At 39.2% G+C, this 18,714-nt stretch overlaps 1 protein-coding gene across 3 annotated transcripts in view; it reads right to left on the bottom strand.

Moving 5' to 3' along the window:
- Positions 1-15,178: 15,178 nt before the first annotated feature.
- The window catches only part of LOC5577060 (atlastin), a 69,082-nt gene continuing 65,546 nt past the window's right edge, over positions 15,179-18,714 (bottom strand). For all 3 annotated transcript variants that reach the window (XM_001663107.2, XM_021857535.1, XM_021857534.1), the window contains exon 8: positions 15,179-18,140. In XM_001663107.2, the coding sequence (XP_001663157.1) occupies positions 17,979-18,140 (162 nt within the window). In that variant the 3' untranslated portion in view covers positions 15,179-17,978. The remainder of the gene's footprint in view (positions 18,141-18,714) is intronic.

Raw genomic sequence — 18,714 nt, forward strand, 5'->3', positions numbered from 1 at the left:
GTTGCATTTAGGGTTGACAAAATGTGAAAAAACTTAAATCGGGAAACCGCTTTTATTTTATTTTATTTTTTCATTTATAGACTTTGTTTTATTATTTTGTTAATGATTATAGCGTTTTGTTTAATTTTTGTATGAACCGTAATATTTTGCAAGATCCCTAATGTAACTCCGTTCCGTGACAACTGCGATGCAAAGTGAATTCAGACTTTAGATGATCGTATAGGCGTGGCCAAGGTCTACTTGACTTTGTATATTATGATTGTACCCAATATTTCCCACATTAAAATAATGTAATTTTAAGGTTGACAAAATCGGGTCAAAAAGGGTGCTAAAATCGGGGGAAGACAAAATCGGATCAAAAAGGGTGCCAAAATCGGGGGTAGATAAAATTGGTGGAAGCCAAAATCGGGTCAATACTGTAGTACTATTTGTCAACATAAAAAATAACACGAAAAAAAAACGTTATTTTATTTTATTTCTTCGGATTTAAATGTTCTTTTAGTGATTCGATTATCCGGAGGATTTGATTATCCGGAGTGAAAAAAATCGATACTCCGGATAATCTAGTCCAACTTTTATTATATATTAATACTAAAATGTATATACAAAAATATGTATCATGGGTTAGTCCCCGATCATGGTAACATCAATGCACTATGGTCCAGGAATCAGTTTTACGCGGAAAGATGCATTTTGAGCTTTAGAATGAAACATTAGACAAAAATGGTCTTCTACAAAGTTGTTTGTATTAGTAAGGTCGTTTGTTTGGTGTTATTGAAAATTAGGGTGGACCACTTTTTCATAGAAATTGTGTAACTAACTTTCTTATTTGTAGAAATTATATTATACAAGCTTCGGCAAAGTTGTAGACCATTCAATTTCAAGCAACTTTGCCAAAAAAAGTTTTTTTTTATCTCTTAAATTGACTGATTTAGAGCTATTTTCCTAAAGGTGACATAGGGTGGTCCGAACAAAACTGGTTTTCTGGCTCTAGAGTTTTCAATTCAAATTTCTCATCAAAGTAGTCTATGAAACACTTTTAGAGCTCTAAAAAATGCGTGATTTGGTGAGTGAAGAAACTCGCTATATCCTTCCGTTTGGGAGTTATTGTTGTTTTTCTATCAAAAACATGCCTACTTTGATTGAGAATATCTCTGATTTGGGCAAACATAAAAAATATCTTTTGACAGCATTCAAAAGACAAAATAAAATTGTATATTATATTAAAAAATAACAGATGTGTTATTTTTGTAACTCTTATAACATGTCTTAAAAAACAAATATTTTTTATCACAAAAACTTTAGTAACTTTTGAACTAAAATAGATATCATCAATCTTTTTGCATGAAAATTTGCGTTTTATTAAGTTTTAAATGTCGTTCATAGACGACTTTGACGAGAAACTAATATTAAAAAAACTAGAGTTGAAAAACTTATTTTGTTTGACCACCCTGCGATGATTAGGAAAAAATGCTCTAGATTGGACAAATTTCGAGCTACAGAAAAACTTATTTTGGCAAAGTTGGTCAAAATTTCAAGTTCTACCGCTTTGCCTAAGAGTATATACCAGTATTTTTGCAAATAAAAAAGTTGAATATATGATTTGTGTGATATTGTGGGCCACCCTAGTTTTAAATGACACAGTATGAAAGCTAACATTTTTAGAAACAATTTTGTAGAAGATCATTTTTGTCTAAAATATTATTTTCATGCTCAAAATGCAAAATAATGAAGAAATACATACCATGAAAATCTTCAAAATAGTTTTAGAGCCCTATCTTTCTTATTTCAGATTTCTCGTTAAAGCGGTATATGAACGACTTTAAGAACTTAACAAAACGCAAATTTTCATGTAAACATATTGATGATATCTATTTTAGTTCAAAAGTTATTAAAGTTGTTCTGCTTAAAATCCTTCGTTTTTCAGGGCATTTTATAAGAGATACAAAAATAACACATCTGTAATTTTTTGATATAATATACAATTTTATTTTGTCTTTTTAATACCGTCAAAAGATATTTTTTATGTTTGCCCCAATCAGAGATATTCACAATCAAAATAGGCATGTTTTTGAGAGAAAAACAACAATAACTCCCAAACGGAAGGAGATAGCGAGTTTCTTCACTCACCAAGTTACGCATTTTTTAGAGCTCTAAAAGTGTTTCATAGACTACTTTGATGAGAAATTTGAATTGAAAACTCTTGAGCTAGAAAACCAGTTTTGTTCGGACCACCCTATGTCACCTTTAGGAAAATAGCTCTAAATCGGTCAATTTAAGAGATACAAAAAAACTTTTTTTGGCAAAGTTACTTGAAATTGAATGGTCTACAACTTTGCTGGAGCATGTATAATATAATTTCTACAAATAAGAAAGTTAGCTACACAATTTCTATGAAAAAGTGGTCCACCCTAATTTTCAATAACACCAAACAAACGACCTTACTAATACAAACAACTTTGTAGAAGACCGTTTTTGTCTAATGTTTCATTCTAAAGCTCAAAATGCATCTTTCCGCGTAAAACTGATTCCTGGACCACTGTGCAATGTTTCTTTGGGTCTTTTTCAGGCTCACCTTGAACATGGTATAGGTAAATTTAATCCGTGTTTATAAATACAAAAGTGTGGATAAAAACAACTGTTCGATTTTGCACGGTTCGATATTGGCAACATGATTTTTTTTAAATTCTGTCAAAATGAAACGGGCACTATACTGCCCCTCTTTGCACAACAGTCCCATGTTGAAAAACGACAAACTGAGATAAAGACGATTGAAATGTGGAAACAATTTCGCTTCATTTTGAGTCTCTATTTGGCCTAAAATGTGTTAAATTTCTACATATCACTGTTTGTTGAGTACACAAACAAACCCAATAAATTTCTTTTGAATTCAAGTTGAAAATTTGTCTTAAAATGCAGAAAAATCGTAGCGAGACTGTTATGCGATTATTTACAATATAATATACCAATGTATTTGCATACCAGTCCCATCATGTTCATCGGCTCGTTCGACTGCTACTAAAAAAACTTATTGTTATTAATGCACTGGTTGTTTCATTTGCTTTTTATATTCTTTGGCCGTAAAAATTTAGTTATTATCGTACAGTCAACTCTCCGTAACTCGATGTTAAGGCTACTATCGAGTTAGGGAAATGTCGTGTTAAAGAACACATAGTATACTGTATGTCCATGGATGAATCACCAGATAAAAAAAATATAGGATTGAATGCTTTCTCAAAACACACGTCATGATGTGGAATGCGCTTACAGTCATGAGAGACCCAGATGATCTTTTTGATAATGCGGAAATGGAATCCGATGGAAATGATTTGAGATATTCCAGAACACCCTGATTCAAGACGAATCTGGCTAACCTGTTATATGGGAGATCCAGAATGACGAAACAAATTTTTCAGGCAACTTCGGTACGCCTTGACCAATAATTTAAAAAATCTAAAATACCGTGGCTCGTGGGATGTGCCGAGCCAAAGTCTTTCTGTATTTTCCCAATAAGCAGATGAAGAAGACGATAATTGCTGATGGTTTTTATATGGAAATCTTGCTTTTGATATCCTGAGCACCAGCAAAGAATCATTAAAAAAATTAAATGAAAAATTTAGAATGAACTTTATTTTATTTTATATTTTGTTTCTTATAAAAAAGATTAATATTTGTATAAGCCTTATCTAAAATGAAAATCTGTAATGAATCGTGATTGAAAATACATAATTATGTGTGATATCCACTAATTTAAAAATATTTTCGAAACAACGTGAATACATAACATTTACCATGCCGTTAGCAATTGTGTATTAAATACAGTTAAACCTCCATGAGTCGATATCTGAAGGGACCATAGATTCATGGAAACATCGAGTCATAGAACAGAAATGCTTTGGAAAGCTGTTTGCGCGAATCATCATAGTTACCATGAAATTTAGTTTAAGTATGGTTCCATGAGTCAATATTAAGACATAGAACATCGACTCATGGAGGTTTCACTGTATAATTGATTTCCCTTTACTTCGTTACACATCAGTGAATAACTAGTAGTACCGAGAGACCGTATGTAGTACTGGAAGTGGTTCCCATTCTGAGCCCGGCCACTATACGGACTTTGATGTGACTGTTATGCGAAAATTTTCAAGATGGGACAACACAAGTGGGGTTTGTTTTTGTACAAGTTAGGAACAAAGGCTACTTTTTTTGCAGTTTTTATCGATCTTCTGACGATGTTGAGTTGGATTATGCAAGAAACGCAAATCGGTCAAAAGTCGACATGGGACTGTTATGCGATTATGGGCAGTATAGCTTATCAAAATTAATAGAGTCCCTTTCATAAATGTTAATGAAAAAATAAAATATTTAGAGAAATTTCTAAACCATGTTCGCTACAAATTCTATTGACTATTTTATCGTACACTAGTGGTCCCGGCAAACTTCGTATTGCCATCAAGTAGGCTGTTCAAAAATAGCGCGCATGCAAAATGTCAGTTTAGTTTTCTCCCATTTTTCGACAATTTCGTAGACTTTCCTAAACTTTTTCTTCATACAAGCACGTCGGAGTTCTGGGCGAATGCGACAGTGAAAGAATTGTTAGAAACCATTGACCCGTTCCCAAGCCATTTCGTGACATATAAACACCACTTCATTTTTATTTATATAGAAGATAGACTAGTGGTCCCAGCAAACTTCGTCTTGCCATCAAGTACACTGTTGGAAAACGATTTGAATCGCCCCATAAAAAAATGACAGTTCCGTTCATTCTCGTTTTTTCGACTTTCCTGGTGAATATCCTGGGATTTTTATACACACTAACACGTCGGAACCCTTATCGAACGAAGCGGAGAAAGAATCATCCAAATCCGTAGACCCGTTCGTAAGTTATTTCGTGACATACAAACACCATTCCATTTTTATTTATATAGATAGATAGATAAATTTCCTTTGTGACAACATGTCGTTTTCTGGAATTCGTTCGCCATGCCAAATATATTCTTATACAATTTTGTGTTTACCTTGATGCATTTTACCAGAGCAGAGTATAATTTTATTTATTGAATATCAGTTAATCCAGTGGCAGAAGTCCTTCAAATTTAAATAATAAAGAAATTTGAAAATGTCTTTGAAAGTTATATGTTGAACTTCTTTATCATTTGTTAACCTTTGATGCTAAAACTAAAAAAGAGAGCAAACATTAAAACATTTTTGAGAAATTTAATTTTGTCGTCATACGTTTTGAAAATGTCAAATTAAATTTTCATTAAAGGATTTTAATTTAACAGCTCCAAATCAAATATTTGTGCCCTTGAATGATCGTAATCAGCAATGATGGCAGAGGGATTTGTGCGAAATTATTGTATGTACCTTGAATTTGTAGGGGCATTACCTGTAAACACTGAAAAAGAATTTCTTTTAGGGAATTTTTTTTTCGAAAGCACCGCCAAAAAGTTATGTAATTTGTATTTTATTGTTAGTATGGATAAACTTGGAAAAATTCACACATCATTTTCTTAATTTGTATTCGTTCTTAAAATTAAGGCATTTCTTTACCTTATGGTCACTCTTCGAACCAGCTTCAGTATGTCGCTAAGATTTCAAGAGTATCCACTTCAAAAATATGGATAACACCTTTTTATTGTTTTATGGAGTTATGTTGTTGGATAAACAGTTCGGAGTGTCCAGATGTGACCAGAACGTCATATTGGTCCACGGCATTATAGTTATGATGTTCACGACGAGAATTCATGAATTTTGAGCCGTCGCACGATATGAATGAGTAGGATTACAAAAGTGTCCCACTGAGGCCCTGCCAGAACCGATTCCGGGGTATCCAGATGTGGCCAGAACTTCATATTGGTTTTTGGCATTATAGCTAAAAGATATTACGTGCGACATGCTCACTAGATGATGAGTGTAGATTTTTGCAGAAAAACTGAACGCAAGCATAATAAGCCTTTTTTGCTTATTCTGCTTGCAGTGAATCCTTGTGCAATATTTTAGAGGCGCCAGAAAACCCTTCAGAGAATATAACGAGACTTTTTTATAGGTATTCAGATTCCCCGAGGTAAAGTTTCAAGGTTTCTTCTAGTGATTTTTCCAGAGTTTTTTTCCGAAAAAACTTTCAGGGTCTCCTCCAGGAATCCCTACCCAACTAGAGGCTTGAAACAAAAATATAATAAAATTTTATCAGAATATGATATGCACATCATATTATGATATAATTTTGTTAGGCTCCGTTATCCATAGAACATACTAAAACAGAAATATAACATAATGTGTTTTGTTTCCCCATAAGATATTTTTTTGTTCATTTTTAACAACTTTATAACAAAATAAATAGATAGTTATGCATTTCAATAATATACAATATTATCATATATCGAACAGTATTATAATTTTGATACTTTGTATCAAACATTATAACTTGGTTTGATATGTTTTTGATAGAATTAAAACACATTTTGTTATAACAACTACCGAAAAGCTAAACATTACATATAATTTGCAATTGCCACTCGGCTGGTTGGCCGTAAACCACGATTCATAATTAAAACAAGTACATTTTGTTATGTTTATGTTACTATTCATACACTTTTTGTTATAATTTTAGTTATTTTTACAACATCCTGCATCAAGTTTGTAACAAGCTATGTTCGAAAAAAAAACTTATAACATAATAACATATGCTGATATAATTTTTTTATGTACCCTTAGTCGGGTAGAGAATATCATTTGGGGACCTTTATTAATCACTTGGTCATTTATGGGGGGAGAGGTGGTTCTAGTTGGCACGGTAAATGGCTGGGCATGGCGTACCATTGGTACCTCGCGTACCTGCAGGAATAAAATAGACCCCTTTGTGCGGTCCTTAGCCTCTTGCCCAGCAACTCCTATCCCTACCTCCTCGTGGTACTGGCCGGGGTACGAGTAACCTTGGGGAAGATCGGGTAACCAACCCCCGGTGGGAACTTTGGTCGTATGCTGACAGGGAAGGGGGGGTTTGCTTTTGCAAACCTGGAGCGTCTGTACTCCACGTTAGGAGCGGCTCACAACAGCGTCTGTTCCCCATGTCAGGGGCGGCTGATCATCGTCCGAGTGCCAGAGAAGGACTCTAAGCTAAACTGCGCACTATGGCCCTCCGAACATTTAGGGGGAATGGTCCTCCGGAAATCTAGGGGGTTGGTGTCAGGCCCTGCAAGCCAGCCGTAAAAACACATCAGCACAGGAACGTCAACGAGAGAATACGGACCGGAACAATCGGCAAAGACCACAGCGACGAAAATGGACTAGCGATTGGAAACTCGGTACGTGGAACTGCAAATCTCTCAACTTCATTGGAAGTACTCGCATACTCTCCGATGTACTGAAGACCCGCGGTTTTGACATCGTAGCGCTGCAGGAGGTGTGCTGGACAGGAGCATTGGTGCGAACGTTTAGAGGTAATCATACCATCTACCAGAGCTGCGGCAACACACGCGAGCTGGGAACAGCTTTCATAGTGATGGGTGATATGCAAAGGCGCGTGATCGGGTGGTGGCCGATCAATGAACGAATGTGCAAGTTAAGAATCAAAGGCCGATTCTTTAACTTCAGCATAATCAACGTGCATAGCCCACACTCCGGAAGCACTGATGATGACAAGGACGCATTTTACGCGCAGCTCGAACGCGAGTACGACCGCTGCCCAAGCCACGACGTCAAGATCATCATAGGAGACTTAAACGCTCAGGTTGGCCAGGAGGAGGAGTTCAGACCGACGATTGGAAAGTTCAGCGCCCACCGGCTGACGAACGAGAACGGCCTACGACTGATAGATTTTGCCGCCTCCAAGAACATGGCCATTCGTAGCACCTATTTCCAGCACAGCCTCCCGTATCGGTACACCTGGAGATCACCTCAGCAGACAGAATCGCAAATCGACCATGTTTTGATCGATGGACGGCACTTCTCCGACATAACCGACGTCAGAACCTATCGTGGCGCCAACATTGACTCCGACCACTACCTGGTGATGGTGAAACTGCGCCCAAAACTATCCGTCATCAACAATGTACGGTACCGACGCCCGCCCCGGTACAATCTCGAGCGGCTGAAACAACCGGATGTCGCCAATGCGTACGCGCAGCATCTTGAGGCAGCGTTGCCGGATGAGGGCGAGCTCGATAGAGCCCCTCTTGAGGACTGCTGGAGGACAGTCAAAGCAGCCATTAACGACGCTGCCGAAAGCGTTGTCGGATATGTGGAACGGAGTTCAAGAAACGATTGGTTCGACGAGGAGTGCCAGGAGGTTTTAGAGGAGAAGAATGCAGCGCGGGCTGCAATGCTGCAGCAAGGTACGCGGCAAAACGTGGAACGATACAGACTGAAGCGGAAACAGCAAACCCGCCTATTCCGGGACAAAAAGCGCTGCCTGGAAGAGGTGGAATGCCAAGAGATGGAGTTGCTGTACCGTTCTCAAGAAACGCGGAAGTTCTATCAGAAGCTCAACACATCCCGCAAAGGCTTCGTGCCGCGAGCTGAGATGTGCCGGGATAAGGATGGGAGCATCTTGACGGACGGACGCGAGGTGATCGAAAGGTGGAAGCAGCACTACGATGAACACCTGAATGGCGCAGAAAACACAGGCACAGAAGGTCAGGACAGCGAAGGCGATGGCTACGTCAGCACAGCGGACAGCGGAAATCAACCAGCTCCCACGATGGGGGAAGTTAAGGATGCCATTCAACAGCTCAAGAACAACAAAGCCGCTGGCAAGGATGGTATCGGAGCCGAACTCATCAAGATGGGCCTGGACAGGTTAGCCGCTTGTCTGCATCGGCTGATAGTCAGAATCTGGGAAACGGAACAGCTACCGGAGGAGTGGAAGCAAGGCGTTATATGCCCTATCTACAAAAAGGGCGACAAACTGGAGTGTGAAAATTATCGTGCAATCACCATCCTAAACGCCGCCTATAAAGTCCTATCCCAGATTCTCTTCCGTCGTCTATCACCTATAGCAAACGAGTTCGTGGGAAGTTATCAAGCAGGTTTCATCGACGGCCGCTCGACAACGGACCAGATCTTTTCCGTGCGGCAAATCCTCCAGAAATGCCGTGAGTACCAGGTCCCTACGCACCATTTGTTCATCGATTTCAGGGCGGCATACGATAGTATCGACCGCATAGAGCTATGGAAAATCATGGACGAGAACAGCTTTCCCGGGAAGCTCACAAGATTGATCAGAGCAACGATGGACGGTGTGCAAAACTGCGTGAAGATCTCGGGCGAACACTCCAGTTCGTTCGAGTCTCGGCGGGGACTACGACAGGGCGACGGACTTTCGTGCCTGTTGTTCAATATTGCGCTTGAAGGTGTCATGCGGAGAGCCGGACTTAACAGTCGAGGCACGATTTTCACGAGATCCGGACAATTTGTTTGCTTCGCGGACGACATGGATATTATTGGGAGAAAATTTGAAACGGTGGCAGATTTGTTCACCCGCCTAAAACGCGAAGCAACAAGAGTTGGGCTAATGGTGAATGCGTCGAAAACAAAGTACATGCTGGTTGGCGGAACTGAGCGCGACAGGGCCCGCCTAGGAAGCAGTGTTACGATAGACGGGGATACCTTCGAGGTGGTGGACGAGTTCGTCTACCTCGGATCCTTGTTGACGGCTGACAACAATGTTAGTCGGGAAATACGAAGGCGCATCATCAGCGGAAGTCGTGCTTACTATGGGCTCCAGAAGAAACTGCGGTCAAGAAAGATTCACCCCCGCACCAAATGCACGATGTACAAAACGCTCATAAGACCGGTAGTCCTCTATGGGCATGAGGCGTGGACTATGCTCGAGGAGGACTTGCAAGCTCTTGGGGTTTTCGAACGCCGAGTGCTAAGGACGATCTTCGGCGGCGTGCAGGAGAACGGCGTGTGGCGGCGAAGGATGGACCACGAGCTCGCTCAACTCTACGGCGAACCCAGTATCGTGAAGGTAGCTAAAGCTGGAAGGATACGCTGGGCAGGGCATGTTGCAAGAATGCCGGACAACAACCCTGTAAAGATGGTGTTCGCCACGAATCCGGTCGGAACAAGAAGGCGTGGGGCGCAGCGAGCTAGGTGGTTTGACCAGGTACACCAGGACCTGGAGAGCGTGGGTCACAGTCGAGGATGGAGAGAAGCGGCCATGAACCGAGGGAATTGGCGAAATATTGTTGGCGAGGCTTTATCAAGATAATTGATGTAAAGCCAAATAAGTAAGTAAGTAAGGTGGTTCTAGTTCTAGCCGAAGAGCACGGTTCATACAAATTTTAAAATTTTTGTATAGACAAAAGACCACGAGGGGGAGTACTGGAAATCCAAAAAACGACCACGTGGTAAATTTGAATTTCCCCAGAAATCCTTCAACGAATGCTTAAAATAATTTCTCCAGAATTTGCTTCAAGACATCCTAGAACCCTCCAGTGCTACTATTGCCAGTAATTTTCACAAAGATTACTCTAAAAATATTCCCGAAAGCTGTCGGCATTTTTGATTAATGTTTTATCTAACATATATTGACAGAAACAAATCTTCATTCATGTTTTTGTAAATTCAAAAAAAAAAACTTTGATTGGTTCTATAGTAGATATAGATTCCAGAATAACTTTGGAACAACATAACAACGTGGCAGGTTGCGGTTGGCGTGTCTGACGTTAAGTCGAAACATGCCATAAATACGGAACGCGAAAACGATCCGGTAGATAAGCATTCAGAAATCATCCGCGTATAACAAATATTACAGTATTGGTTTTCTCGGGAGAGATCGTCTGAATGCCATTCGGGGACTGGACTGCGTTCGGATGGAGATAGATGCTTCGGCACAATAAGCAGAGAGCAAGAAGCTTCGGGTGTGAAAAAAAGAACGCCTTAAGAGGTAAATAACCATCATAGTTTAACAAATTTTCAAAACCAACTTTTTTTTTTTTGCTCAAAATAGAAGCAATATTCATAAAAATCTATCACTGCATCACACTTGTTATCTGTAATGCGATGATAGATCGGTATCGAGCATCGGGTCGGAGACACGAAGATGAGGTGAAATCAGTCTGTTGAATAATGTTGTCATGATTGGACCTGGTTGTTTTTGGACGTGGGATCAGGCTTGATAGAAACTCCTCTGCGATGAAAAGAGGAGGCTATTTTGCCGTTATTATGAGGAGAAAAAGTTGAACTCAACAATTTCCACACAGATCCTTCTTCACCTTTACTCACGCTTCAAAAGAGCTCTTGAGCGTCCCGCCCGAACAACACAGTCCTCGGGGTTGGCAGTTGTGATGGCAATCTTTTTTGGTGGAATTTTACATTGATGTGTTTTGTACAGCACCTTCCTTGCTCAATTTTCGTTGCCTCTCTGCTTACCAGTTTTTTCGCTCCCTCTCAAAGAGGCAAATGGCAGTGAAACGTCAAACGCGAAGAAAAACAATGCGCGCGCCTCTGGTTGTAAGATTTGTAACACAGCCAATTTGAAATGATCGTTAAATGAGTGATCAATGGAAATTTCGTCAGTGTTACGTCTGTTTGTCTGTGCTAGAAAGGTCAACATTTTCGTCAGAAACTAATGGATGGTTATTCATTTGAACACTCTTTACTAACAGAAGCCTTTTCCTGTGATAGTCATGAAGGTGCAGAGGAATACTCGGTCAACAAAAAAGATACCACAACTATTCTTCCTTTTTGTCTTTTTTTTACTATTTCCCCGTAACACATACCGTAAGATAAAAACGCAACACACATGTCCTTTTTTGGTATTTAGGAAATCTACCATTGTCGACACCTATGGTAACCATTCAATTGTTACCATAGGTGTCGACATATTTTATGTTCATTCTTCATCGATGCACAATGATCCGAATCGACATTTTAGTACGAAAAAAGGGCTTTCTCTGTTCTCGTCGGTTTTAAGTTTAAATTTTTAATTCAAACTTTTTCGTTTGAGAAAATTTGTGACTGCGCTCTTCTGCAATTTTTTTTGAAAATCTCGCGCAACGTTTCTAAGGGACCTATCTAACATTGAGAGGCTCTGTTTGTTTACTTTCTCTTTAATCAATAACTGAGTCACATGTCACATTAACCTCTTCTGTTGCGTTTTTTGTATGAAACGCTAGTCAAGGTACTTGCCTTTCGAACTATTATGAAAAACTCCCCAAAAGCTTTACACGCTAAGCCTGCTCCACGCAGCGCATGTCTCAAAACTACACAGAATGAGGCAACCAATGCAGAACTGGCTGACTGAGTGAAAATTCTGTGTAGGTCTCACTCATTCTGTGAGTAGCCGACGTGTTGCAATGAGAATATATACTAAGGTGTGGAAGAAGAAGCAATGGCTATGTATTAGTAAAGAGAAAAAACGTAAACAAAAATAACTACGTCACTAATTTACACGGCTTATTATGGGAGCTTGCTTGTTTGTAGTTGTGAAACATTTTGCACCGTACACGGACGTCACGCACACTAAATGTCTTCTTCCTCACCTCGGTATATATTCTCATTGGACGTGTTGGCCTTCGGCTGTGCGAGGATCGATGGAAACGGAACTGTCAATCATCTCCCGCGCGGCAGCAAACAGTTGGCCGTTGGTAAGATGGGGAGTTTTCTGGGATTTTTTAAGCGAAAATCCGGAAGATGGTCGCAAATGCGTCTCCAGCCTTATCGGTTTTAAGTTCTCAAAGAACTTAAACATCAGTTTCTCTAAGATCGTTTCAGAAATTATCTCAGACTTTTTTTCCTCGAAGGTTACATTCAAGAATTGATCCAGAGTTTTCTCTCAAAATTCCTTCAACAGAATCTCCCATATGTTTTCCAAACATAACCTCAAAGAATCCAGAAACTTTTTCAGGATTTTCTCAAGAATTTGATGGCGCGTTAACCCGTGGCCAACTCCGGTCGGATCAGAATGGACTGTATTTCGGATGAAAATATTCGATACTACTGGTTTACTAATCACTACACTTTATTCACTACTTCACTTTCACTATTACACTACTTAACACTTGGATCACTTTTCACTCGGATATAATCACGCGGTGGATAAAATACAAACTGAGTCTGCTACGCATACGGCTCGCGTATATATAGCACCGCGCTCGCAATCTAGAAACACGCGGAAGCTTCTAGAAGCGCGTGGAAGCGTCGTGATGCGTGTGCTGCTACCGTCACTGCCACTGTACGATGAACTCCCGGATGAACCATGCAATGAGTGCCACGATGACGATGACGCTGATTATGGGACACTCACTGTTGGCACTCACACTCGATGTGGGAACTCTCTCTCTCTCAGTGACGTAGGCAGTGTGGGTCGTATCAGGGGCTGCAATAGGGTGAGTTCATCGTGTGCTTCAGTGACGATAGAATGTGTGTCGTTATTTTTCATGCTACTGCGACAGTAGGGCGGTTCAAAATTTAAAAATGTTCGAAAATCCAATCTCTCATATGTTCTCTACCATTCTTATCATAAAAATAGTGTTCTGTGAAATTTTCAGCTTTCTAGATGGTGATTTAAAGGTGGCCCAAAGACAATGTAGGTTTATATGGAAATTACTATGGAGAAATTTTGAGAAATGTTCCAAACACGCTAGTACTGTAATGTAAGTACAAACTTATTATCATATAGTTAAAACTCATTATTCAAACCACAATAAAGATATTTGCTGAAGAGAGAAATTCAATCCGACGGATAGCAAAAGAGATATTCATAGGTTTGTTTGCTATTATTTAGCTTAATATGTGATTATAGCCCTCCAAACATCTACAAAAATCCCAAACAAAATCATCTCTAAAGGGATTTGTTTCTTCAGCAACATCCTTCATTAAGGTTTGAAGAATGAGTTTTCAATATGGTATGATAAGTTTCTGCTTACATTACAGCACTAGCGTGTATGAAACATTTCTCAAAATTTCTCCATAGTAATTTCAATATGAACCTACATTGTCTTTGGGCCACCTTTAAATCACCACCTAGAAAGCTGAAAATTTCACAGAACACTATTTCTATGGTAATGATGGTAAAGGGGTTATGGGAGATTGGATTTTCAAAGATTTTCAAAAATTGAATCGCCCTACTGCGGCAGTGATTTGGGACACTCGTTCCGTACGGAACAGAATTTATCCAGAGAATTTTAGGAAATGTTTGAAGATCCGAGATTTATTTAAAGAATTCTTTGAGTAATCATGTATGAAACTCCTGGTGAAATAAACGGAAAACTTTCGCATGAAAAGACTCCTGCCAGGACCTTTGAATGGACTCCTGACGATAGATAATTGGGTTTATTCTACAAGTGGCGTGAGGTGATATTTATTGGTCTCGTGTAGGAAGGGGACAATTCTCGACTTGAGCGAAATGACTTGCCGTGTAAATCAAATGTAGAGTAACTTCGCTTGAGTCGAGAATTGTTACCTCGCTATACGAGACCGACAATTCTCACCTCACACTACTCGTAGAAAAACCGAAATATTCTGCAGGGTTTTCTGAAAGAAATGCCTCCATTGCTCGAAAAGAATCGTTGCAGAAGTTTATGCAGGTATAATCTAAGTAGATGTCTCTTTGAAAGAAACCGCAGGATGATTGTTGGATGAAATGTTGAAGAAATGTATGGGGTAAATTCCTGGGGAAAGTTCATGAGGAATTCCTGGTTGAAGTCATCGATAATTTAGAAGACTCTTTTTACTAAATACGAAATTTCGTGGAATAAGCCCTGGAAGAAGTACTAAGAGAATTTATGGAAATTCCTATGAACGTAATTGAAAGATTTGTTAAAAAAATCTTCGATACCTATTTGTTGATTTTTTCGTGAAATTTTCTAGAAATAGCTTCAAGGAAACTCCTTCAAAAATGTCGTGAATACCAAGTGCCAACGTATCTTTTTTTCTCCAACTTCAAAGTGGCATACGATAATCGGGTTAATTCTACGAGTGGCGTGAGGTGAGAATTGTCGGTCTGGTATAACGCGGTGACAATACTCGACTCGAGTGAAGTGACTCGCCGTGTAAATCAAATGGACAGCAAAGTACATGCTAACATATGGTGCTAGGAAACAGAGTGATTATAGACGGAGCGTTCAAGGTGTTGTTGTTGATGATTATCTGATCAGATCTTAACTAAATAAACTAAATGAAACAACGGTTAAGGAACGTTCGGATCACTGAGAAGGCAACCATTGGATTTGAGTCCTATTTTTTGTAACTTTAATATAAAAAATAATTCACGTAATAACTCTCGCTCCCAACTGTCGTATTTCTCCCTCATGATGGGGGTTCACGTTTCGTCAATATATTAATTTCACTTGCTACTCTGTACGTCGTATTTTCCGTTTTTTTTTTTCAATTCGTGTTCGCCGACTATAAGCTGCCACTATCGGTAGTGGGTGTATGTTCTGCCGATTAACCTTTTTTCTGTCTTTGTGTAGGTAGCAATCTCGCGTGACATAATTCATTTTTATCACTACATTCGATGATGTACAAAACTAGCTTAGTTTACAAACAAAAAAACTACACATGTATTTTATTTTACGCCCTTCCAAGTTCATGTATTTCATCGTTTAATCGAAACTACACTTATCCACATAGAACAAGGCGATAAAACTTACCAGAAAAACAAACGACAGACATTCATTGAGCAAAAATGCACAAAGCCAATTTTACTTTTTACATATGATTTGATTATGTGTAATGTGTGTTCAAGGCTTTAACCAGAGAAATCTATGCGCACGTGTATCTGGATAGTATGGAAAAATGTAATTTCACAGTACGGTTCACAAGTCACAAGGTGACCATCGTCTATGCGACGAGTGGGAAATAACCAACTTTCTTATGGGTTAAAAATATACGAAAAAAAATATTTCACTAGTAATCCTATTCAACAACACTTGCTCGATTGAAAAAAAAAAGAAATGGGAAACATAGAGATGAACAAGATTTTACCACCCACTTTTCCTACCTTAGTACTCTTGTTTTCGTCCACGAGCTATGATTAACGATTTATGCTAAAAAAAACAATATCAATAAAATATATTGCATTTTCACTCCCACTTGCTTCAAGCTGTTGGTCATTCTTAAATAGTTATCTAACACCTGTGCCCCGATCGATACTCTGTAGTGTGGTGGTAGGTAAAAACATTTAAAACAAATTAATACAGGAGAATCACATCAAACGCATTGTGTCAAAAAAGGTCCAGGTAATCACTAGCCCGATAATTCATCGTTTAAGGCGTATAGTGCTATACGGCTAATTTAGGGCATGTCAGCTGTATAATAGCACTATTTTAGCAAGCAGAGCGAATCAAAGTGCTATTTGATTACCTGGAGTGAGACTCGCATTACAACTCTACGCAGTCGAGTTCAATCAGACTGGAAGGCGTTTTGTCAAATGGGCCATTATGATAAATAGTGTAACGGCCAATAGGAGATCAGCTATCGTTTTTTGAAAGTGAGTGGCTCTCGCTGAAACCAGGCCGCCATCGTTTCATATGGTTTATATTCGCTGTTCCAAACTAAGATGGCGTCAAAATCCAACATGGCCGCCAGATTTTCATTCCAAATAATAATGCTATTTGTTACTTGATTCGAGGAAAGAACCAGCGAAGCTTGTTAATTTATTATACAAAAATGTTGTTTGCATTGATTGCACTCGCAATATAGGTCAAAATCGTGAAACATGTTTCAAGGAGAATATGAGACGTATTTTTCGCAAACTGTTTAACTTGCTGGCGTTAAAGGGGTCCACCAAAGTGAGGATCCTGGACTATTTGGCATAACACCATGTAGCATAAATGACATTTGGCATAACATTAACATATTACTAACGAACAGCGTCAGCAAATTTGAATTCTTACGATATGTGCCGATGGCAGCGGCAGGCTGGTTCCAGCGAGAATTACTAAGTGTGATAGGAACCACATGCGCAACATTTTTTTATAGCAAGCTTTCAAATTCGGTGTGATTTGGGATATTAATTTCGTGCTCGTTTGGGTGTGGTAGTAGCTCTTAAAAAATATACTTCAACGAAAGAACGACCAACTTCCCGATTTCCACGTCTGTGTGTTAGAGATTTTTATTCAGCTTCTATTTACAGGTGATTCCCGTTTATTTCCCTTATCAATAACATAACATAGAATATTACACAGTTTGAAATCCTCTGAAGAGTCCATAACACGCTGATCGTGACATGTTCGTATTGTCGAACCATCAAGCGGACATCCTGTTTCGATACGTTAGGACCGCAACATATAGGTTGCTTCAAAAATTTAGAATATTTTCCCACTGATCAGCGGACCCATAAAAAGCAGAACTGCTCGTGTGTGAGTTTCAGGAATTCTTTTTCCCATCTGTTTGGCAAGAATGCAGATTTGTTCAACAGTTCAAAGCCGATGTATTTCAGTTTGGCACATTTTGTAAGGATTCAATCAGGATGCGGAAATCAGCGTGACACTTTTCACATTTAAAAGTTTTTAATCGTAACACAATTGTAGTAATATTTATATTAAACATCCGGGGCCAACAAAATATTGATAATAGCAATTAAACAAAATGAAATGCAACGTAAATGGATGGGTCTGGTCTGGGTTTTAGAGAACGTTATTCTTGTAAGCCGATTGCTGTCGGAGCATTGTCACTTGTGTCGAGGGTTAGAATCGCAGGCTTTATTTCTTCGTTCGTCGTCGGCCGTTGGGCTTAGTGGCAGGGCCAACAGCACCACTGGCAGCACTGCTGCAAACACGGCCCGTCCTACTGTTGTTGTTATCGGTGTCGATATTTCGCTTAACGTTACTGCTACTGCTACTGGTGTTACCTCTAAGGTTATCGAAGAAACCACTAAACCTAGTATTGTTGTTACCACCGTTGCTGCCGCTGCTGAGCAGGCGTCGGTACTGCTGATGGTCAGTTGGCAACCATTTCCACCACTGTCGCCCACCCAACTGCTGCTGCTGCTGTTGATCGTCGTTGAAGACACCGGAAGCGTACTCTCAAGAGCGCTTCACCTTACCGTTCAGCTGACGAGAACCGGCAGCGGCATTTGACCGGGACGACGGAGATGACGCCCCGCCGCTGATGGCATACTCGGTCGCGTGGGTTGCCACATGCTGGATACCCTTCTCCATGCACGATTGATACACTGGTTTCATGATCTGCGAAAAGAAAGTGGTGCGGATAGGAAGTGGAGAGAACAAAACGATTGGAACATAAGAAATTTTTGTGTGAGTTTAGTGTCAAAAAGCATAGAGTTAAAAGCAAAACGAAATGAAATTACTGTACATGATCGAAACAAGTCTTGTGATTATGAGACATTGTTAAGTACAAAAATGAACACATTTAAATAAAATGATAGAAAACGTAACTGAAACACAAAACAAATAAAAAATAAAATAACAACATATAATGATAGAAAACGTAGATGCATCAAACGCCAAACGAATATTTAATGGCCTTCGGAATGAAAAAATCGTTGTTAACCTTAGAACATGATGCCTTATTCCTATTGAATGGAATACACTATCCTTTCAGTTCTCTCTACAATTCATTGCCTCGCATATTCTATAATCTCTAATGGAAAACTTTCATTTTAATTTTCCTATATTTCAATATTTGTCTAGGAATTCTATTATTGACACCTCCAGGCAATTATTTTCATATTCTTCAAAAAAATTCTTCATGCGTTCCATCTTGAATTCAACAACCGACATTCCTCAAGAGGTTTTTAAG

Source organism: Aedes aegypti, chromosome 1 (assembly GCF_002204515.2).
Source record: "Aedes aegypti strain LVP_AGWG chromosome 1, AaegL5.0 Primary Assembly, whole genome shotgun sequence".
NCBI classification, from domain to species: Eukaryota; Metazoa; Arthropoda; class Insecta; order Diptera; family Culicidae; genus Aedes; species Aedes aegypti.